This window comes from Periplaneta americana, chromosome 11 (assembly GCF_040183065.1).
Source record: "Periplaneta americana isolate PAMFEO1 chromosome 11, P.americana_PAMFEO1_priV1, whole genome shotgun sequence".
Lineage (NCBI taxonomy): Eukaryota > Metazoa > Arthropoda > Insecta > Blattodea > Blattidae > Periplaneta > Periplaneta americana.
In genome coordinates, this window is record NC_091127.1 from 9751244 (window position 1) to 9776078 (window position 24835).

The 24835-nt window shown below is 35.7% G+C and overlaps 1 protein-coding gene across 1 annotated transcript in view; it reads right to left on the minus strand.

Moving 5' to 3' along the window:
- Positions 1-5521: 5521 nt before the first annotated feature.
- The window catches only part of Hs3st-A (Heparan sulfate 3-O sulfotransferase-A), a 513711-nt gene continuing 494397 nt past the window's right edge, over positions 5522-24835 (minus strand). The window contains exon 4 of the mRNA XM_069838959.1: positions 5522-11818. Coding sequence (XP_069695060.1) covers positions 11258-11818 — 561 coding nt within the window. The 3' untranslated portion in view covers positions 5522-11257. The remainder of the gene's footprint in view (positions 11819-24835) is intronic.

The window sequence follows — 24835 nt, forward strand, 5'->3', positions numbered from 1 at the left end:
AGACTCGTACCTCAACAGATGGGAGCGATCAGTGGGGGATCGCGGCAACGGTCTGCTTATGTTTACAAATAATAACATCAAAAGAATAAGAAATATCATACGTTTGTATATTATTTTGACATATTATGAAGCTGGAGCCCCGTCTGTTGCTATTGACACAAACCATTGCAAATTCAACCTCTTCTGTCCTATGGTGCCTTTCAGTGCCTGGAAAAGATCTTCTCCATTTGTATTTTGTAATTACATCTAGAAGACATTCAGACACAGTAAAATGTTCATTAACTCCTCGGATGAAAATGGCTAGGTGAGCTTTGTCCAATGCAAGTGAGTAAGCTACAAACTGGTTAATTGTGGTTTCGACTTCAGATTCAGTTGCATTTACAACCTTGAAATTCCTTCTCTGAACTGTAATTGGAAACAATTTAATTTTCTTAAACTTTGACTTTGTTCTGGACACAGTATTTTAATAACGTCCTGTATGCACGATTTTACAAATGATGCTTATGTAAAGGGCTTCATTGATTTTCCAACATTCCAAGCTAGAACATAGCTAGCAAGAAGCTTTTTTTGTTTAAGACTGAGGACACGTGTGTGATTTGTGTTTGTATTTAATTGTTTTATATTTATCAAAATATTTGTAGGCCTACGCATTTCACCTAAAATTAAACGAAAAACTATATGTTTGTCATGCGGAACTGGGTGTAAACGTATTGTAATATACTGATTATTATGTATAACCAACAGTTATACAGATAGCCCCAAAATAAATTATTTTCACATGTCCAACATGCCTGTAATTGTATGATATTCTTTGTTAAGAGTCCAGTATTGTCGTCGCATGTTGAATTTTAACACACCCTTAAGAATTTTCGAACAAATTAAGCATTTCACATTCTCCCTACAAACACAAAAAAAATTTCTCTTCCTATTCATCCTTGTATGTACTACGTCCATGATTAGAAGACATTGTGAAACGGTGGAACACTCCGACCAACACAATGATAATGGCAGTCCGTCACTGCTCTTCGTTTACGCATAAATATTGAATACAGTACAGGTGGAGATGGGTGAGGCGGAGCGCGCTCATTACGTACTGGCTTCTGTTCCGTTCAGGGGCTTACTCGCGAGTACGCTTTTGGAGACGTCTGATCATAACTGTATACTTTGTAATGTTATTTTTATATTTGTGGGTAAATTATTTTAGATTGGGGAACAACTGGATAATACGCACGGCAGAGCAATGTCGATATCGACGTTACTCGCTGGCCACTAGTCACCGGGCCGTACCGAGCCGTGCCAAACAAAACACAATCGAAATGGTGCTAGTAAAATTCGCGACTATATTCTTAAATAATTCACTGCATTAGTCAAGTGCAAGACTTCTGGCTTCTGTTGCATTCAGACAATTATAAAATACGATAATTTGGTCCAGAGAGCATCCGTTTTTGATGCAAAGATAATTTGTTTGGCTTGTTTCTTAAATGAAATTACAAAATGGCGTTCCTGTGCTTAACATTTAATAAAAAAAGAAATATAGCAAAACTATTTTGTCTCGAGACTCTCATCTAAGTCACGTAATAGGTCACGTAATCTACTTCAATATATTTGCGCAAATATATCTTGTAGCTAACAGTGGTGCTATCTCTCAGTAATGTTCAGAACGAAGGAGGTAGAGAGAGAAAAGAAACAAATTTCTCCCTACAACGACGCCACACACCGACGTCGTGTTCTTATGTTGGCAAGATTGTGTATTTACTTAAATTTGGTGCTAAACGTAACGGCACGGTTCAAAGATGCCGTCGGAATTCTCAAGTTTAACGCGAAGGGTTATAATTACAAATTATTATTTTATTACTAGTGTATTCTTTTCTTGTTCTAAGGCCGTAGACGAATGGAGCACATGTTTATCACCCGGCTTTACATGGTTGTCTTTCTGTTCATTGACATTGAGAGCTGCGCTACTATAGAGATATAGTTCCAGCTTACACAACTTAACAGTTTCGGTACCAACTTCCTAGCTCTGGTGGTAATACACGACACGGGACTCCAAGCTTCACCTTCCTTCTTTCATCGCCCTTGAATTCATCCAGATTAACTAACAATAAATTGAGAAACGTCTTTGAAATAGAAGTTTAAAATACATTTATTAATTCCATTTTATACTGAGAATAAACTGAGTGTAAATGCGTTGTATGAGGAACATGCTAGTCCGATTTACTTACAGAATACAAGCCCGTAGTTCACTAACCGCTTACAGTTCATTCCTTGTGGGCATTGCAAAATGGAAGTTCGGATCCTGGTGTGAAAACGTCACTCGTGTATACATTATTTACGAACTGACTCCAACGCACACTCACTCAATTGGAAACCTTGCGATCCTCAGGCACATCGGTTGGTGTTTGGGAAAATCTGCAGCGAATAAATTAACTAACCACGAATCGCCCAAACGTGTTACAGCACTTCGCAGTGTGGGATTAAATGTTTTTGTCGTTCTTGTCTGAAACATGCATGTGCGATTGTTCAGGTGACCTCGATCTTGTCCGATAAACGCATCGCTCTATTTAACGATTTACATAGACAATTTCATGTTTTGTTTTTCCAATGATTTTATAACGAAGAATATTTGACATACGAACGTTTATGTTATATCAGATCGGATTATTCATTTCTAATTAAAGGTATGAAAGGTTCTGATCCATAAATTGCAATATTCTTTGAAATGTGAAATAAAATTATATGTTTGTACATATAAGATTCCTATCTTCATAAAAATGTAACAGAATAATCTACACAATAAAGCAAAATAATACTCGTACATTATTAGTTTATTAAAGAAGCATGTGTAATTGTAGAGATAGTAGCAACAATGAATTTATCGAGAAAGATAAAGCGATATTCGATATTTTATCTCAGTTCGACTGTTCAATGAAAGAAAAGTCGTACAGATTTATCGTAAAATAAACACGAAACGTAACTTTTCCATATGCGTGACTTATAATAACGCTATGAATCATGGGTCTCACACAGTAACCGCATATCTTTACTGATACGAAATGCGTGTTGGTTCAAGTCCTCATGACGAAAGACTTTTTTATGAAATTTCGGCGAGTTTACAGCCAGCGCAATGGATACCCGGAGAATATAAACCCTCCGTAGCCTGTTCCCTCACCCTACTGGCCAACCAGAAGGGGAAGTAGAGAACATGTGATCTTGCGTGACTGTTTACATTTTCTAGTTTATTCACTGCGCTGAGTGTATGGGACCGGTGCCCATCCCAGCATCGTGAAGAATTTGAAGAGCTACAGTGAGTAGCAAAATCCGATTTCGAAAGTCAGATATAACGGCTGTGGAGATCATACTAATCACAGGTTATCTCCATACTGGTTGGATGATCGTTCACCTCTACTGAGTTGTGCGAACGTGAGGCCAGTAGTTGGCTGGTAGACCTTTGTCCTCTATGGACTGTCGAGCCATAGAAAAAATATATAGGTCTATGGAACATTAATGTGTAGTTCGAAATAAATGAATTAACTTATATTCGAAAAGTACATTTCAAAGAATGTTTGTGTATTAGTATTAAAAAAAGATGAGAATAAACACTAAATAATCTGAATATTAGCTTGAAAACTCGCAAATTTTTCCTCACGAATACAATTTGCCATTGCAGAATCGTTTGATTTAATTTAGTGCTAAAGCTTTTTCTGAAATAATGTTAGCTAATTATATGCATTACAGGTGAGACGAATCCTTCGTCTTATGAAAAAAGTTGCGCAGTTTCTCAATATTGACAGTGGAGCCTAACCACAGTCTAGTATATAGTCACGAAGCTCAATACGTAGGAAATATGCATCCATTGATAGTTGCTAACCACTAGGATCGCTACTATCGCCTTATCACAGACAATGCGAAAAAGTACCAGCACAGTCTATTGTTTCTAGTACCCTCAACAACTCAAGCTTCGTGACTGTATATACTAGACTGTGGCCTAACCTCGTACGTCACACTCACTATCGAAAAAATTGGACTATCGATACTGAAACGCAATTACAAAATAATCCATTGGATAATTTTCATTCTGGTCATATTTTTTAAATCCTGATTTTAAAACAAATGAATTCAGTCTATTGTTACAAAACTATAGAATAATTTGATGTATCGTATATCATAGTTTTTATTAGAAAGGTTATTGTGTCCACACCTGTGGAGTAACGGTCAGTGCGTCTGCCCGTGAAACCAGGTGGCCCGGGTTCGATTCCCGGTCGGGGCAAGTTACCTGGTTGAGGTTTTTTCCGGGGTTTTCCCTCAACCCAATAAGAGCAAATGTTGGGTAACTTTCGGTGCTGGACCCCGGACTCATTTCACAGGCATTATCAACTTCATCTCATTCAGACGCTAAATAACCTAGATGTTGATAAAGCGTCGTAAAATAACCCACTAAAATAAAAATAAATAAAGGTTATTGTTTTCACGCACGAAAAATAGAGCGATGAAGTTAATGTTACAATTGAAGTTTTGACAACAAAGAAATCGGGGAAACGATTCTAATTCGATCGTAAAATATTAAAATATTATCCAAATTGTTCCAAACATTTTTGACATTATTTTGCTCGAATTTAAGGTAAAATATCGACTACTTATTCGATAACATCGAAGATTCAGGGTATTTCCAACAATCGAGAGTAACGAAATGACATGAATATTGCCTTTTCATTTCTAGTTATGAGAAAAATGAAAGAATTGGTTGACCTCTTTGGACTGTAATCTGAAGTGGCGGTCTGGACGATTCATGGCAGCTAATAAGGCCTTTCTCTAGCGAATTGTGCGAGGGACAGATGTTTAGGTTAGTCAGTGGAATTGAGTATGTATAAATATAATAATCTGTTGATACTAGTCTAGGATCAGTGTGCGTGCAGTTGAAGAAACTCATACAGATCGGTCTGTGCAACACATTTTTTTTATAAAATTGGTAGATTAATGGGATCATAATTAGATGCAATTTACAAAAGTTCTTCATAAGACTTCTGTGTCTTTAAGGCTTTAGGAAAATACATTTCTCAGATGGCATTGATGCTATTGAAGTTCTAGAGAGAGGATTTATAAAACGTCTACAAATATGTACTGATTGCAGCGGTAATTATTTGTATCAACAAAAGCCGCCCTAAATAAGGGTTCGATAGATCGGCCTACTAATCAATTCAGAAAGAATAATCATTAAAACCAATTGTGTGACAATTTCAAAGAAAAAAAACATTAAGATAAATGATAAGAAAACATAGGAAATCATTTACAATAAAAGTAAATGGGGTCATAATTATATGCAACAGTATAAGTTAAATTTTAAATTAGTATTTGAGAAAATGAATCATATCAGTATTAGAAAAGTTAATATCAATCAATTAAATTGTATAAAATGTGAAAAAATTAATATTTTAAGAAATTAATATTGGAAAAACTGAAGGAAGGTACATATAAAAATAAATATAGGCCTAAAAGCAAAACCTGAAAAAAGTTGTTTAGCAAAATAAAAATAAAACTGAAAGAATGGATTACATCAGAAGATAATATCTGAAAAATAGTGTTATGTGAGCCAAGTAAAGGAGTCAAATAAAATGAAATGAATATCTGAGAACACAAAAATTAAATCAGAGAGATGCTCAGAAACATCAGTGTCAGAGAAAATAGTTCTATCAGAAAAACTGATACAAGTAAGGATTTTATAGAAAGGAACTGCAGAAATTACGTAGAGGGATTGAATCGAAGTCGTCTTCCAAAACTCGCCTTAAATTATAAACCTAAGGGAAGAATAAATACTGAGACAAGAAACAAGAGTTGGTATTTAGAAAATCGTAACAGTTTTTATTTATAAATCTCATGAAATCGATTATCGGAAAAACTTAAAACATTTCTACAGTTGCAAAATTCTGTTTAATATTCAGGTCAAGTCAGGATTATTAGACGTCGACAAAAATTTACATATTTCCTTCATTAAACGGAGCCCTAAAATCAGCAGTTGTTTACAGCCATTGTATGCGTGTCTCGGAATATTATGAAATAAACCCTCTCTCTATTGACGGAGAGGATACCTCTCCCTGTTTTGGAGCCAGCAATCGAGCTCCATTCGACTCTTACCCTTTCATAAGACACAGAAGATCCGTGGGGGGAAAAGAGAACAATACCTATAAAAAAGGAAGTCTGAAACGACACAAAGAGACGCCCTTCTTCCGGTAGGACACATCCTCGTCACCATTATTACGACAGACTATGCAATTGTCTTATAAACAGAATCTGTTATAGTAAATCATAATTGTAGAAATTAAATTGCTGTATCCATCACTGTTTATAGTTATAACATACAACAAACGGGGTTATAAATGCAGTATCATATAAGTTATAGGAAAGTAACTCCAGTCTAGCGACTGTCAATTTTTATTTTCATCAACAGACACAACAAAATCTGTACAACACTCGAAGATGGGAAAGATCTCGTAATTTGTAAGTTTCTATATTATGACAAGAGGGTAGGTTTAAATTAAGAGAAAATAAAATAATATACGTAGTAGCGTTTTTATTCATGTATATCCAGCAAGTTTAAAAAGAAGATATTCAGATCCATTTGCACAAATTTCACGTAAGTTAGTGCAATTTTGAAGTCAAGATGGCGATGCACTTAATGTAACATATCGTGACGTCGTGGACTGAAAAGCATAACGCATAATACTGAATGGAGCTATTTACGATTCCCGTATATTACCCTAAATTAAATGTTTGCCAATGTCAAAATTTCCTTCCCGTTGCTTTAGGTTTCACAATCGCGTTCAATCCGGACAAATCAGTGTAGGTATGGTCTTTTTTAATTTGCTTTACTTTTTGTTGAAATCTCACGAGAATAGCAAAGAATTTCAGTTATGCATTAACGTAAAATGTAACCTTTTGTGCTTAAAGGTTGTTACAACTTATGAATATGAACTTGTCTTAAATAAAAAATCAATTCTTGATAGATGAGAATAGAATTTAGGTACCCTAGAAGTACTTTATTATTCGTATGAAAATGTTAGCGTTGTTTGTAAATATACTGATGTATCGAGGCTAAGAAAGCATGGAGTTCTATCTCCATACCCCCCTCTCCCAAGTGCCTTCATGCTGGATATAGGCTATACCCCTCCCCCTCCCCAAAAAAAAAAAACAATACGCTAAGTTTGTGTGAAAAGCATGACTTCAGCTTGTTCAGAACTACCACTTATATCTGAACAGTAATGAAATGTTCCCATTATTGCAAAGACGTACCGAAGTGAATAATATGGATTGTCCCCATCTCCGATAACATAGATTATACGAAGGCTTTGAGCAAAATTGTGGCAAACGCGAATGATATGCAGTTTTGGACGATTACACTTTGATGTATTTTACATGTTTATAAATAATTGGCACCAAGATATCTTTCCACATAGTGTCGTAAATATAAATTTTACATAAACATACGAACCATTTTAAACGTTGTCTTAATTGGTATTTTCGGTATTGTTGAGAGATGTATTCGAAAATGATTAAACAATTACACAGGATGTTCAGTATCATTTTTAACAGCTTTAAAGTTTATCGGTATATGTGTGAAGCTGTTGTATTAGGTGAATACTGTACAGATGAGATCTTTAGTTTTAACTATGGGACGGAAAGGCTGGGGTTCAACTAATTACAATAATTGGATATATGGATTGCCTTTATCCTACTAAGGTTAGAACGGAATCTATTAAATCAAAACAGGCAAAAATTAAAAAAATGTTTATAAACGTATTATTTGTGGAGCTGCTCATGTTCTTCAGAATATATAAAATAAAATTACACTCACCGAATCTGCTCTTGACGGACGAGAATGTTCGATACGCAACAATCAATATATTATATAAAAATATTTGTAGTTATAAATAATAATAATAATAATAATAATAATAATAATAATAATAATAATAATAATAATAATAATAATAATAATAACAAATCTTTTAGACGTTAGAAATTTCTTGAGTTCAGTTAAAAGAAGAGAATATATGAATTTCATTCCCTTCAGTTGTCTCTCTTCACTTCTAATGGAATATAAATTTATACAAACGTAAATGTAATAGGCCTACGATATTGATTACATTCATAAAGTAATCATACCGTACAAAAGAATAAACTTTGGCAGATAAATCTGATCTCTCCATACAAAGACCTAAAATATTATCCAGTAATTAGTTCCAACTAAGCCAGACTTGGCTTTGAGGCAAATTGTTCGCTTCATTTGCTGCTAGTGATAGAATATTAATGTACTCGTATGTGTAAATTTGTTGTTTCTAAGAAGAAGAAATTCCGGTGTCATTAAAATTTGATTCACGTACAAATACTATAAAAAGTTAAACAGGACAATTGCATAGTCGTCATAGTTGGTGGGGAAGATGCCCCCTACGTTTTATAATAGATTACTTTAACAATGATAACAACCTCCAATATGGATTATAAAAATATATTTATAATAACTTATTTAATTCATGGACCAATATGATCCAGACGTTGGGGCCAGGTTCCTCTGACCGATGAATGAGTCTTATATTGACTTAAGTGTATCACAATGATTTCTCCTTTCTTTGTATATGTTGTTTGTGCTTCGATTATTGTGTCTTGAGTGAAGTCCAGTTCAATAAAACTCTTTCAACATATAAACGCAATGTTTTATGTTTAGAAAGATGTGGGACCTGACCCCAAGTACATTTTGGCCGGCCTGTGAATTGTTATGGGTCGTCATTTGTTTGTGCTTCTTGCTTGCCTCTCTGAGGAAGACTGGAGCGCTGACGTCGTTGAAGGCTGGTGAATGCCCCTGCCAGGAGATCCGGAGGAATATGCTGCCATCTGAAGGACCTGTCCTAAAGCTTAAAGGCGTTGCAATTCATTGAAACGGAAACATTTCATTCTACAATTTAGGCTTTTTGGTATCATGTAATCATGAAACTTTTAGATGAAGCAAATTTATTGCTCATCTAAACTAATTCAAAATAGTTTTTGAAGAGAGAAAGCAATGAAAGTTTAGAGTTTAAAGACAATTTCCATTGATAAAAGTGTGCCAGTTTTCAGAAATAAGATCTATCTTTGTCTTCAAATGAAGAGAATGGAACCTACTGCCTGCAAGGATTTGTAACTAATATAATCACTGCTTCATAACCTAGAGCATCATAAAACTTCTTGATGCTGCGCAATATTAGACCAGGTTGTTCCATTATTGCGTAACTAATCTTCGCTTAAGTTAAGCCTAGTAGTTTTTAGACTTCTTTTAAGATCATCAATTTATCTCCCTCGTGATCTTTTCTATGGTCTCTTCTCTATAAACTTTCCTCCATCCATTTTATAACTTTGTAAGACTTACAACTGGCTATTAAAATTTACCAGTCCGATTGTAACTGCCCCAGAAACTCGATTTCCAATTTTTTTTGCTCAAACCAAAAAAAGAGCCAACTTTTGAAACGTCATGTAAGCTATTTCGAGATGGATTTAAAGCATGGATAAGTTCTCACAGAATCGCTTACAAATATCATGGTTCTTCAAGTATATTTGAATTCAGTTATATCAATATTACAGTAGTTTACCATTCTAAAGTAGTATGGATAATATATTTCCGAAGTTTGGCCCATTTTTGATTTCAGTAAAGAAAGAGGAAACCAGTGGCTGATAATTTGTCTTAAGTGTCTCCAGATATTACAAAATTGTGAGGAGGACTTCATTATCACCGATGATAGGGTAAAGACTAGCAGAGTTGGATTTTATCGTGAAGAGAAATGTTCAGTAAATTCTATTTGAATTCTCTCAATCAGGGATAGGATTCATCTACGTGTCACAAATATACGACATGCGACCTTCTATCTTTTATTTCTATTTCGGAAGAAGCCTTTATGAGAATTTTATCGCCCATAAATACTCGGACTTTAATTCGCAAATCTCGAATATAAAGACGAGGGACGTCAGTTTTTTTACACTTTATCCAAGTGAAAACAAATACTCGGTCTTTAAGAGTATACGTATGTGAACGACCACAAATATTACCAGAAAATGCAGGCTCTAAATTTCTAAAATTTTATAAGAAAATGAACTCACAATTGGACAAAAATTATAAGGTACCACAACAAGACTTATTAGAACTTAATTATCTGATAAAAGTATAAAAAAAGATTACTGATAATATTTTTCAAACCAGTTTTATCAAAGTCTGAAAAAACAAAAAAATTCTGCAGTTACAACATTTGGTAATCATAACATTGTTATGGTCTCGCTGGCATCTTTAATATTTTTCCTGCATGTAATAAACACTTATTTCTGAAAAGTAGACTACTCTCAGACATGTAGAGTTGTTTATTTTAATACATTTAATTTTTTATTTGTCCTATATAAAATATATTAAAATTTACATAATGTTTTGTGATCTAATTTTCCTATTTTCAAAGAAATGGGCTTTATTGTAGTGTACCTTTTGCCATATATGCATGTTAAATTAGTGTACAAAATTTCAGAATTCTATCTCAAATGGTTGTAGTTATGAAATTAGTGTGAAAATTGTCAAATTTTGGGAAATTTAATTTAAAGTAAAAAGTGAATTTTAAAAAATATTATTAGGAACCTTTTTTATACTTTTATCAGATATGTAAGTTCTAATAAGTCTTGTTGTACCTTGTAATTTTTTTTCTAGTTGTGAGTTCATTTCCTTATAACATTTTAGAAATTTAGAGCCTGCATTTTCTGATAATATTTGTGGTCGTCCACGTACATATACCCTTAATTCGCACATCTCGAATATAAAGACAAGGGACGTCAGTCTTTTACACTTTATCCAAGTGAAAACAAATACAGATCAAAACTTCTGGACGGCACATAGGTATTTATATGTGAATTTTAAAGAAATGTTTTCCAATTTGTATTTGGTCTTATCCAAACATCTCTATATAAATTAGAATTTGGAAGTCAAAATGAAGTTAAAGTTTCCGTTCATATAGCATTGAGGCGTACATAAGGCAGGGAGTAGAAATTCAGTACGTGTTTAATATGGTCAGCATCAATGCTCTGGCCAAGTTTTGATAATGTCTCAATTGTAATGGAGGCAGAACGAAACCCGGAGCCTTTCTGAAATGAAGAACGTGCACGTGGGCTCGAACTGTGGCTCTCCAGACCGCGTAGTCCCGACCTCCTGGCGAGGGGCGACCAGTGACACCTCACTGCCTGGCCGGCCCTGCGAGACAGTCTACTCCTCGGGCCAGCCCAGGTCCTCGCCCACCAAGTCGTAGAACCTCTGGTTGTGCTCGCTGAAGAAGCGCCGCAGCTTGGTGACGACGACGGGGTCGACGCGCGGGTGCCGCCGCCCCTTGCTCTCGCGCAGACACTTGTCGGCCGTCTCGTTGCGCAGGCAGAAGAAGCCCTTGGTGTGGTTGAAGTAGAAGTTGTGGCGCCCGATGCGCGGCTCCAGGCCCAGGAAGTGCTCGATGCGGTGCAGCTGCGGCACCGGGTCCTCGATCAGCAGGTCGCCGTTCACGACCAGGATCTGCGGGCGGCGGAACACCTCGAGCCAGCGGTGCAGGAACGTGTGGTACAGCGAGATGGCCAGCGGCCGGTAGGCCAGGTTCACGGAGCCGTCCGTGCGCAGGGCGAGCTGCTCGAAGCTGCGCTGGGCTGCCGGCTGCTGCGGCGTCACCGTGGCGGCGTGGCTGCGCAGCTGCGTGTAGTCGGAGATGGCGCGCGTCACCGGCTCGCGCACGATCAGCAGCAGCTTGACGCTGGCGTTCATGGCGCGAATCCGCTCGGGGACCTGCGGCACAGGAGAGAGTGAGTCATCAACCCACCTGCTCATCCTACCATCCATCCCTCTTCCTTAAAGGATTAGGGCCCGGTTTCTTCAACCTTTGTTAAATTATAACAGTGTGTTATTCCATTTTAACTGTGAACTTACCAGTTGAAGCATTTCTTCAACTACTGTTAGTACTAACAGGCTGTTAAAACCTATGTTAATTTAACTGCCCAATTTCATGCAGTTAAATCATTTAACTCTCTGTTAGCATAGTAGTATCCAATATGGCTGGTGCGTTAGATGCTGAACTTATACAGGGACATCATTTTATTTTTACTAAAATTTTTAATATTAACCTGACTATACCTTTAGAGAACCGGAAACACAGTTTGCTATCCCCTTCCACGATTGTAGTTCGATGATACTGGCTTAAAACACAAACAAACCACTCTACTAGGTATAGGAGGGAAGAAAAGTAGTTCATCCATTTACGTAAACTAGGAAATATCGCGATTTTGAGTTCGATAATTTTCATTAGGTTTTTGTTTAATCAAAATACAGTACTGTATTAAGAATAAGTGTTTTTACTCACGAACTGAGTTATCCATGCGAGAGTATTCATTATGCAGTGTATATTATACTATCTACAGCACATTAGCGTACAATATAGAGAAAGAAATTAAATTGAAAAATAATCATAACATGGATATTTAAACACATTTTTGAAAATAGTGGCCGTTCATTTCGATACAGGCTTCAGTTCTTTTGTGCATATTATCGAACTATAGACTATTGCATCTAATTCCAATTGCCAGTTTCGTCCTTCGTACTAGTAACTCATGTTGAAATAATTCTGTACCTGCTCTATAAAAGAGCACCTTACGTACTGTAAATTCAATCTTCACTTCTGCCCGACCCGCACAGATAAAATTACTCAGACATGCTATCTACTGTCCGTCCAAGTGGTTATGCCGCAGGATCGTAGAAAGGGGGGAAATCACGTGGCAGTTAATTACTTAACGAGGCCCTTCTATTTAAGTTATTTTAAACAGTTTTATAATATTACGTAAACGTCCAATTCCTAGCAGAAATTAATATTTTCAGAAAAGAGCTAAGACAGCCCAGCTTTTACAGAGGGGCGAACAGAAGCAGGTGGGGGAAATCGGGATGCGACGTAGGTAAACGGACAGTACCTGTGCGAAAATATGATTCAATATTGAAAGCTCTTTCGTCACTGGAAAACGCGAACATATTTCTGGAACGTACTATACTCACTAACTCAGTACTGCTTACTATATGCGGCCTTGGTTCTGTGTGGAGAACAGTTGGAACTTCATTAGTAGAAGGGGTGGGAGTGAAGTACATTAAAAAACTCAGGTACAATAAAAATTGAAGTAAAAATAAAATGATGTCCTGTATATCTGCATTATTTAGAAAATGATATCCATGAATACATAAACAAAGCGGATGATTTCTGTGATTTGACAGACCAGAAGTTCATACAAAGGTATAGGCTATTTTCTGCCAAGCCTCACTTTTCGCTTTCAACTTAGATCCGTTTGTTTGTTTATTCTCATTAATTGGTTTATACTGCGAAATAATTTCCAGCAGAAGGTTTCTTTCGAACGAAGAGAAATTAATCCCAAGATTTCTTTTTGTTCCAGTGTTTTCCATTTCATAACAGCAATACCAATACGCCGCTCCACGCTATTGTGATACAGACGAGGAAAGAAGCTGAAATCAAACCTGAGGGAATAGATAGACTTCTATTCTCTCTGAATCAAACAACGGAAACAAGCGAGAATCGCAATTGTCAGAGTTCAGAAAACAGAAGTGAGCCTATACTTGGTTATAGGTTATGGTTAAATTCTAGAATCTCTGATCCTAACAGAGAGTTAACAAACAGAATGTTAAAATGTAAAATGTAAAGTCGAAGAAACGCAATATTTTAACAGCAATTCATACTTTTAACTTATAGTTAATTAACGCTATGTTAGATGCATTATAACAAAGGTTGAAGAAACCGGGCCTAGGCCTACAAGTTTTAAACTGCCTTGTTAAAAAGGTTAACATCTCCACCACGCAAAATGATGAAGCCTCTGAACTTCTCCCTCAAAAAGTCGACTGTTTCTCGAGCAGTATGACACGTGGCGCCATCTTGCTGGAACCAGACGTTTCTGAGATTCATACCTTCCAATTGAGCCAAAAATAATCCCTTATCATAGCCCGGTATCTTACACACACTATATACTTCATGTAATGCACGGAATGCGTAGCGAAGATATGATTTTTTTTATAATAAATTTTAATTATTTCTACGCGTTGTGGAATGGTGTAACGTTCTTGTCAACAACAACTGTAACCATGGGAAAAATATGACTGCTATAGCAAATACCTTACTATAATAATACCGGAATTACATCCACAAATACAAATATTATCATAGCGGAAATCGGACTACTGTTTAAAACGTGAGGTACTAGTGTGGAATAATATACGAGACACTTAAGAAATGTTGAATAGTATTTAATGTAACATTATTTTATATCAGAGCTGCATATTATAAGAAATATTGCATACTTCATATTACTTTCCGTAATTAATTGTTACATATTTTTTCTTTGCTTTAGTGAGACAAAATTAATTCTGACATTAAGAATGAATTTACAATAATGCTTTATATACCCATTGCTGACAACTGCAAAGATAAAAATGGTAGTAATCTGATGCTTGTAATAATTAGTAAAGGCATGTGGACAAAAATAAAACTTAATTTGATAAAACCTTAAACTTTCCAGTACATTTTAACTTCTATTCTTTTATTAGGTCTGAATAAAGAAGCTAATTTTTATTGTTCTATCAACACAGAGACAAGGGCATTAGATCTAATAAAGAATGTTGTTGACTCACGTTTTATGATCCCTCGGAATAGAAAGTACGATTTGGAGCAACTTGTAATGCTGTAATATTGTAGCAATTATAAACAGCACATATACACCCTGACATTTTAATATAGCACTAATTAATAAGACTATTAACTAGCCCAGCAACAATATACATTGCAGTTGATTACAGCTTGTTTCGCGAGTATCTCCACACCGGCCGCCTAGATAGCAGCACCAGCGTCGTTCGCGCACAGAACTGCTAGCTGTCCGGTATTATTATAGTAAGGTATTTGGCTATATGTTGAAAGTAGGACATACAGCACTTATTGGAAGACCCTTATTTTGGTAAATTTCCACAGAATCAATTAGAGTTACGAAAGTATTTGAATGACTGTATCGCTTCATTAGAAAGAGTGAGGAACATGTTTAGTGTCTTATTTTGAGGCGCTATTATTATTATTATTATTATTATTATTATTATTATTATTATTATTATTATTCCTGTTGTTGCAAGAGTTGAAGGATTTTGCTGTTTAAATTTCTTCAGATTTTAACCGAAATTTAAAATTCACGGGTAGTAGGACTCGTGAACCTGTGGTCATCATGGCTCAAGATCATAGCTAAGAAAACGCGGACAAATATAACATGAGCTCATAGCCAGGTCCTACGGAAAATATATAAATCTCCATTTTCTTAACGGGAATTGAATCCAAATCAAATTGATTTTCAACCGAAAAGGCTTAAACTTCTGTCACGGCTGAAAACTGCACTTCACCCTTCCATATGTATTCCTATTTGCACTTAATTCTTTGGCAAAGTTTCTATTCCTATTTGCACTTAATTCTTTGGCAAAGTTTCTGTTATTCATAAGCGTTAGACCAGCATATAGGCTGCAACACAAATAACTCTCGTGTGAGACTGGCAGTCTACGTACAGGCGACCTCCAAGTGACTCGCAGTACAAGGTAAAGGAATACATTAGAACTGCCGCAGTTCAGTTAATTGTGTAATATAACTGTATATGGAGATTAGGCCGGGCTTTCAGCGCATGACCCTTCTTACTGGAGGTGTTACATCTAGGAGTAGCAAGGAAGAAGGAGCAAGTCTGCAGCCACGATAGGTCAGTCCTGCATTTCGTTTACGATCTCAAGTAGGCTACAAGAAACAAGCGACTCAAATTATTGTTTGTACTTATAATATTATGATACAGGACGTTACTGAACTAATTGTTCTTTTTCTTTCTTTAATGGTGTAGATCTGGGTTTGAATCGTCTTCACATACAGTCACTATTTTTCTCGAGGGTAATACTATTAGGCCCAATTGTACAGGGACATCACTTTATTTTTACTAACATTTTTAATATCAACCTGGCTATACCTCTGAATTAAAGGTTCAGAACTGTAAACACAGTTTGCTACCCCTTTCACGACTGGAGTTCGATGATACTGGCGTAAAATACAAAGAGATCACTTTACTAGGTATAGGAGGGAAGAAAAGTAGTTCATCCATTTACGTAAAGTAGGAAATATCGCGATTTTGAGTTTCATAATTTTCATTATGTTTTTGTTTAATCAAAATAGAATACCTACTGTATTAACAATAAGTGTTTTACTCACGAACTGAGTTATCAATTTGGACGTATTCATTATGCAGTGGATATTTTACTGTCTATAACACATTAGCTTACAATATACAGAATGAAGTTAAATTGAAAAATAATCATAATATGGATATTTAAACACATTTTTGAAAATGGTGGCCGTTCATTTCGATACAGGCTTCAGTTCTTTTGTGCATATTATCGCACTATAGACTATTGTGCCTAATTCCAATTACCAGCTTCAGTTATTTTGTGCATATTATCGCACTATAGACTATTGTACCTAATTCCAATTACCAGTTTTGGCCTTCGTACTAGTAACTCATGTTGAAATATTTCTGTACCTACTCTATAAAAGAGTACCTTACGTACTGTAAATTCAATCTTCACTTCTGCCCGATCCGAAAAGATACTACCCATCCAAGTGGTTATATAGCAGGGTCGTAGAAAGAGGGGAAATCACGTGACAGTTAATTACTTAACGAGGCCCTTTTATTTAAGTTATTTTAAACACTTGTATAATATTACGTAAACATCCAATTCCTAACAGAAATTAATGTTTTCAGAAAAGAGCTAAGACAGCCCAGCCACTAGCCTTTACAGAGAAGCGAGCAGAAGCGGGTGGGGGAAACCGGGATGCGACGTAAGCAAACGGACGACAGTACCTGTGCGAAAATATGATTCAATATTGAAAGCTCTTCCGTCACTGGAAAATGCGAACATATGTTTGGAACATTCTGTTTACTATGACTGTAAGGCTATATATGTGGTCTTGGTTCTGTGTGGAGAACGGTTGGAAGTTTACTAGTAGAGGGGGTGGGAGTGAAGTACATTAAAAAACTCAGGTACAATAAAAATTGAAGTAAAAATAAAATGATGTCCCTGTATAAAACTTCCTTGTTTAAGATCAACTTTGATCGAAGATCGGAAAGTGAACCGAGTTCAGACACTTCTTCTATTGTATAAAACTTTTCTGTGATCAAATTACCTTGGTTCAAATGCAATTTAAGTTCACGTGAAAAGGATTTGGCAATATCGCATAAACAGGCGAAGTATGTGATGCGCGGGCCATGTTGTACAGGTTTGTTTAGTGTTGCCAATCTAGTGACTTTAACTCTTTTTCAACGACAATTTCTTTAAACTGTTATATGGCTTAAATAGGGATTTAGCGACCTTTTATCACCCAATAGTGACAAAATTTAACATTTCTATGTTGATAATGAGAAATCTAGCGACTTTCCAATTAATTTTTGGCAACTTTCCGTACACTCTGTTGGAGACACTGGTTTGTTTTGTGCATTGTAAATAATGACAGACAATAAAAAGAAGGTTGACCGTTCTCCAAGTTGTTATCATATTATGGTGTTTGATACTGCTAAACATAATAAATCTTTATAAAACGACAATTTTCGTTTAGTAATACAGTTAATTGCAAATTTATGAATGTACCTATCATATCCATTAATAATTAATGGTTGTTATAAACATAATATAATTATAGGTTATGTTATTTGGTACTATTGAACACGATAAAGCCTTATAAAATATAAGAATGTGTATTAAGGGAAGAAATTGAAAAAAAAATGTATATAAATGTACCTACCATATCTATTAATATTAATAACAATGGATATTCTTTTTGCACAATCTGCCACTCGTATATTTCAAACAGAAAAGAAATAACTTAACTTGGATCATCTAACTTAATCGGAGAAATTTCTTCAGTCAAAGTTGACTTTAGTTTAAGACAAATTAATCTTAGATTAGACTTTATACAACACAAAATTCCAAGTTCAGCTAGAACGAGGATCAATTTAAACTCTGATCTAAGATTAAATGGTTTATACAATCGGCCCTTAGTAGTGCACCTGAGAGATTTGCGCAATGTTCATATTGGGAGATGCGATGCTGCCACATTGGTTACTAAGCAACAGCTGACTTAATTTATACGTGAAATTTGCTATTCCGCTCCGTTAATTCTAGTGTTAATTATTATGTAACTTTTAATTAAAATTAATAATACGGAACAACTGGATAATACGCGCGGCAGAGCAATGCCTATAGTCGATGTTACTCTCTGGCCACTAGTCACCGGGCCGTACCGAGCCGTGTCAAACAAAACACAATCGAAATGGTGGTAGTAAAATTCGCGACTATATTCTTAAATAATTCACTGCATTAGTCAAGTGCAAGACTTCTGGCTTCTGTTGCATTCAAACAATTATAAAATACGATAATTTGGTCCAGGGAGCATTCGGTTTTGATGTAAAGATAAATTTTTTGGCTTGTTTCTTAAATAAAATTACGAAATGGCGTTCCTGTGCTTAACAATTAATAAAAAAAGAAATATAGCAAAACTGTTTTGTCTCGAGACTCTCATCTAAGTCACGTAATCTACTTCAATATATTTGCGCAAATATATCTTGTAGCTAACAGTGGTGCTATCTCTCAGTAATGTTCAGAACGAAGGAGGCAGAGAGAGAAAAGAAACAAATTTCTCCCTCCAACGACGCCACACACCAACGTCGTGTTCTTATGTTGGCGAGATTGTGTATTTACTTAAATTTGGTGCTAAACGTAACGGCACGGTTCAAAGATACCGTGGGAATTCTCCAGTTTAGCGAATAATACTAAATCAATTACATAACTTAAATATTATATTTACATTATACAGGATGGAAGTGAAATAGCCTTGCAGATTTTCAGAGCGATTAGCTCATGTAGTATGTAACAAAAATGTGTAATATCATATTGAAGGAAAGTTAATAGTTCTTTTTAGAAAAAATATTTTTTTTTTCCAAAATGTTTAACACCCTCTTATTCGGTAACTATTGCGAGTAGGATCGTGATTTTTGTCCTTACCGATAGGAAATCTAGTAAGGAATAATTTATCCCTCTGGCGTGTTTCAATAGCGTGGACGATTTTCGTGCAAATTTAACTTAAAAAAGACTAATTTCAAGCCACTGCACGATGTGAACAGATTGCAAAATCGTAGCGAGAGAGGGGGTTTCGTGTAAAGAAACAGATTTCGTTGACCTCTTACATCTGTAATACGAGAAGAAAGAAGACTGTGTTAGCGGCGATGTTGCCAGAGTGCTGAAACTTTCAACCTGCAGGATTATTTCACTTCCATTCTGTATATTATTATAGGAACTTTATTGTTAAGGCGCTTGCCTGCCGGTCTGAAGTTGCGCTCGGGCGCGCGTTCGATCCCCGCTTGGTCTGATTACCTGGTTGGGTTTTTCCCGAGGTTTTTCCCAACCGTAAGGTGAATGCCAGGTAACCTATGGCGAATCCTCGGCCTCATCTCGCTAAATACCATCTCGCTATCACCAATCTCGATACGATACGATTCATCTGCAATACTCGTAAATTTGACCATATAACACCTTCCCTCCAGTTACTTTCATGGGTGCGTCTGAAGGAACGAAGAACAATACATTCACCGTCTCTTCTGTTTAGAATTATGCATACTTCTATTCCGAATTATCTGTAATCGCGCTTTCAATTTCTTACAACTCTTCGAAACCGACATCAAGCACTTCTTTCCATCCCTCATCATAGAACGTCTTTATACTCGTTACTCGTTACCTAATGACGTCAGGGACTGCCAGACTTTCTCACAATTCAAAATTAAATTGGAAAATGTTGTCTTAGTTAATGTTTTCAGGTATTGCTAGAAATATTAATTTGCGTTTTTTTCTTCTTCTTTTTTAATCTAGATTAAAAATTGCAAGTTTCTTGTTTATGTTAGTTAATTAGTTAGGATACAATTAATTATGGTACTTAATCACTCGTTTAAAGTTTGTGTGACTGCAACCTGTGTATATGTTTGTGTGGCTTACTTTGTTTATAGTGTTTTTCTCTCTCTCTTTATTTCTTGTGTAGCTTTACTTTGTTTATAGTGTTTTTTTCTCTGTTTATTCCTATTATTGTATTTGTATTCCTGGTGTTAGAAGGCCTGATGACCTTAACTACACCAGAATAAATAAATGAATGAATGAATAAATAAATAAATAAATAAATAAATAAATAAATAAATAAATAAATAAATAAATAAATAAATCTCATCGAAGCTAAATAACCTCATAGTTGATAGTTAATTAGTTAGGATACAATTAATTATGATACTTAATCACTCATTTAAAGTTTGTGTGACTGCAACCTGTGTATATTTTTGTGTGGCTTTACTTTGTTTATTGTGTTTTTTCTCTCTCTCTTTATTTCTTGTGTAGCTTTACTTTGTATATAGTGTATTTTTTTCTGTTTATTTATATTATTGTATTTGTATTCCTGGTGTTGTAGAAGAGAAGGCCTGATGACCTTAACTACACCAGAATAAATAAATAAATAAATAAATAAATAAATAAATAAATAAATAAATAAATAAATCTCATCGAAGCTAAATAACCTCGTAGTTGATAGTTAATTAGTTAGGATACAACTAATTATGATACTTAATCACTCATTTAAAGTTTGTGTGACTGCAACCTGTGTATATTTTTGTGTGGCTTTACTTTGTTTATTGTGTTTTTTCTCTCTCTCTTTATTTCTTGTGTAGCTTTACTTTGTATATAGTGTATTTTTTTCTGTTTATTTATATTATTGTATTTGTATTCCTGGTGTTGTAGAAGAGAAGGCCTGATGACCTTAACTACACCAGAATAAATAAATAAAATAAATAAATAAAATACGTAAATAAATAAATAAATCTCATCGACGCTAAATAACCTCGTAGTTGATACTTACTTACTTACTTACTTACAAATGGCTTTTAAGGAACCCGAAGGTTCATTGCCGCCCTCACATAAGCCCGCCATCGGTCCCTATCCTGTGCAAGATTAAGCCAGTCTCTATCATCATACCCAACCTCCCTCAAATCCATTTTAATATTATCCTCCCATCTACGTCTCGGCCTCCCTAAAGGTCTTTTTCCCTCCGGTCTCCCAACTAACACTCTATATGCATTTCTGGATTCGCCCATACGTGCTACATGCCCTGCCCATCTCAAACGTCTGGATTTCAAGTTCCTAATTATGTCAGGTGAAGAATACAATGCGTGCAGTTCTGTGTTGTGTAACTTTCTCCATTCTCCTGTAACTTCATCCCGCTTAGCCCCAAATATTTTCCTAAGCACCTTATTCTCAAAAACCCTTAACCTATGTTCCTCTCTCAGAGTGAGAGTCCAAGTTTCACAGCCATATAGAAGAACCGGTAATATAACTGTTTTATAAATTCTAACTTTCAGATTTTTGGACAGCAGACTGGATGATAAGAGCTTCTCAACCGAATAATAACACGCATTTCCCATATTTATTCTGCGTTTAATTTCCTCCCGAGTGTCATTTATATTTGTTACTGTTGCTCCAAGATATTTGAATTTTTCCACCTCTTCGAAGGATAAATCTCCAATATTTATATTTCCATTTCGTACAATATTCCCGTCACGAGACATAATCATATACTTTGTCTTTTCGGGATTTACTTCCAAACCGATCGCTTTACTTGCTTCAAGTAAAATTTCCGTGTTTTCCCTAACCGTTTGTGTATTTTCTCCTAACATATTCACGTCATCTGCATAGACAAGAAGCTGATGTAGCCCGTTCAATTCCAAACCCTGCCTGTTATCCTGAACTTTCCTAATGGCATATTCTAAAGCGAAGTTAAAAAGTAAAGGTGATAGTGCATCTCCCTGCTTTAGCCCGCAGTGAATTGGAAAAGCATCAGATAGAAACTGACCTATACGGACTCTGCTGTATGTTTCACTGAGACACATTTTAATTAATCGAACTAGTTTCTTGGGAATACCAAATTCAACAAGAATATCATATAATACTTCCCTCTTAACCGAGTCATAAGCCTTTTTGAAATCTATGAATAACTGATGTACTGTACCCTTATACTCCCATTTTTTCTCCATTATCTGCCGAATACAAAAAATCTGATCAATAGTCGATCTATTACGCCGAAAACCGCACTGATGATCCCCAATAATTTCATCTACGTACGGAGTTAATCTCCTCAAAAGAATATTGGACAAAATTTTGTACGACGTCAACAAAAGTGATATTCCTCGAAAGTTACCACAGTTGGTTTTGTCCCCCTTTTTAAAAATAGGTACAATTATGGACTCCTTCCATTGTTCTGGTACAATTTCCTTTTCCCAAATAGCAAGTACAAGTTTATAAATTTCGCTATATAATGCACTTCCACCCTCTTGTATTAATTCTGCTGGAATTTGATCGATACCTGGAGACTTGTACTTTTTCAGATTTTCTATCGCAATTTCGACTTCTGAAAGCGTGGGTTCGGGTATAAATGGCTCAGCAGTTTGTATTTCAATTTCGTCCTGATCATTTCTATTTGGCCTATGTACATTTAGTAGTTGCGCAAAATAGTTTTTCCATCTGTTTAGGATTGATGGAGAGTCTGCAAGCAAGTCACCATTCTCATCCTTGATCACGTTTACCCTTGGCTGATATCCGTTCTTAAATTCCTTTATACCCTTATATAAATCTCGAATGTTTTTATTCTTACTATTTGTTTCTACCTCATTCAGTTTTTCCTTCAAGTAACCTCTCTTTTTATTCCTAAGTGTACGACTTGCTTCCCGTCTTTCATTGAAATAATTATCTCTCTTCTCCTCAACTGGATCCTGTAAGAATTTCAATTTTGCCTGTTTCCTTCTTTCTACTACCATGCAACAATCTTCATCAAACCACGGTTTCTTTTTCTTAGTTTCATAATAACCTATGCTCTGCTCAGCTGCAATTTTGATACTATCTCTGATATTTTCCCACACGCTATTAACATCTAATTCTTTCTCAACTTCGTCGGAACTTTCTAAAGTGGCAAACCTATTCGAAATTTCGACCTGATAATTTTGCTTAGCTTCCTCGTCCTTTAATTTCAAAATATTGATTTTAGTAATATTAACTTGTTGCTCTACTCGCTTGGCTACTGATAATCTTTCTCTTAATTCTCCAATCACCAAATAATGGTCAGAATTACAGTCTGCACCCCTGAAAGTTCGAATATCTACTATACTAGTATGTCTCCGTTTATCTATCAAGATGTGATCTATTTGGTTGTGTGTCAATCCATCTGGAGAAGTCCAAGTATATTTATGTATATCCTTATGGGGGAATGTTGTACTTTTGACAATTAAATTTTTCGATGTGGCAAAGTTGACTGAAAATTTATATCCTTGTCGTTGTGGTAGCCCGTGAGGTTTGTTCTGTTTTTTTCCCCGCTGACTTGACTTCGTGTATTTTCCTAACTTTTGTTTTCTGCACTCGTACACCGCGATAGGATCTGAACCTACGCCCTTTCGAGTGGAAAGAAGCGTTCGTTTCAGAGAGCAGAATGTGACCCACTGACCTTGGATTTTGTGTAAATGCAGGCGATGGCTGATAGCCGTATCGAGCTTGTGTTTTATCTACACGGCCCTGCATCAGCGTCTACCTTCGTGCCGTACGGCACTAAGCTGGTCGAACCTGTGGAATACAGCCACAAGTTGCTCGGACAATGGATGCGAGGCAACGTCAGATCTTTAAGAGTAATACGTACGAAACATGAGCCAGAAAGTAAATATAAAACAAACTATTAAAGCAATCCATTTTGAATCTTGCCTAAAATGGGCTCTCAAATGATGTCGGAAAAAATTCGCCATTAAAATGGGACACACTCACGGACAGGAGAACGCGAATTCGATTATGCGCAATGTTCAAAACATACAGAGGTGAGCCTGCCTGGAGAGAAATAAAAAATAGGTTGCAACCGCCAAATTACTCTTCAAGGAACGACCACTCATATAAATTGAGGGAAAGAAGACAGAGGACGGACACTGGAAAGTTTTCTTTTCTCAATCGTACTATCAGGGACTGAAATGCTTTACCTGCAGACTTACTAAAGGCTTTACCAACAACCAAAAATGTATTTAAAATAGGCTTAAGGACTTTACTAATAGACGGTAATTATACACAGTATTTAAAGGGTTTTAATGATATGTTGTTATTGAAGTGTTGTATCAGTGAAGAATTATATTGTGTCAGTGAAGTGTGTTGTGTCAGTGAAGTGTGTTGTGTCAGTGAAGTGTGTAGTGTAAGTGAAACATGTTCATGTCAGTGAATTATTATAGTTTATAGTGGCAGTGCAAAGTATTTGAACAGTGAAATGTTTTTGAAGTGTTAGTGAAATCAGAATAGAATCAGTGAAATGTGTCGTAGTTCCAGTGCAGTGAGTGAGTTGACAGCGAAATGAGTGTAGTGCTGAAAGGTACTTGTGCAGATATGAACGTATCATACTCGTGGGTTTTAGTTCGAACTTAGGGTTAAGATACAAATTAGATTTATTTCAAATGTTATGTTAAGTGATCGTTCATTTAAGTTAGGATATTCCCTGTTGTTGTTATTATTATTATTATTATTATTATTATTATTATAAATTATTGTTAATATTTATTATTAGTATTATTATTAATTGTATTTTTAATTAATAAGTTTATTATTGCCATTATTGAGTGTAATTAGTTACCACTGCCACCGGGTATA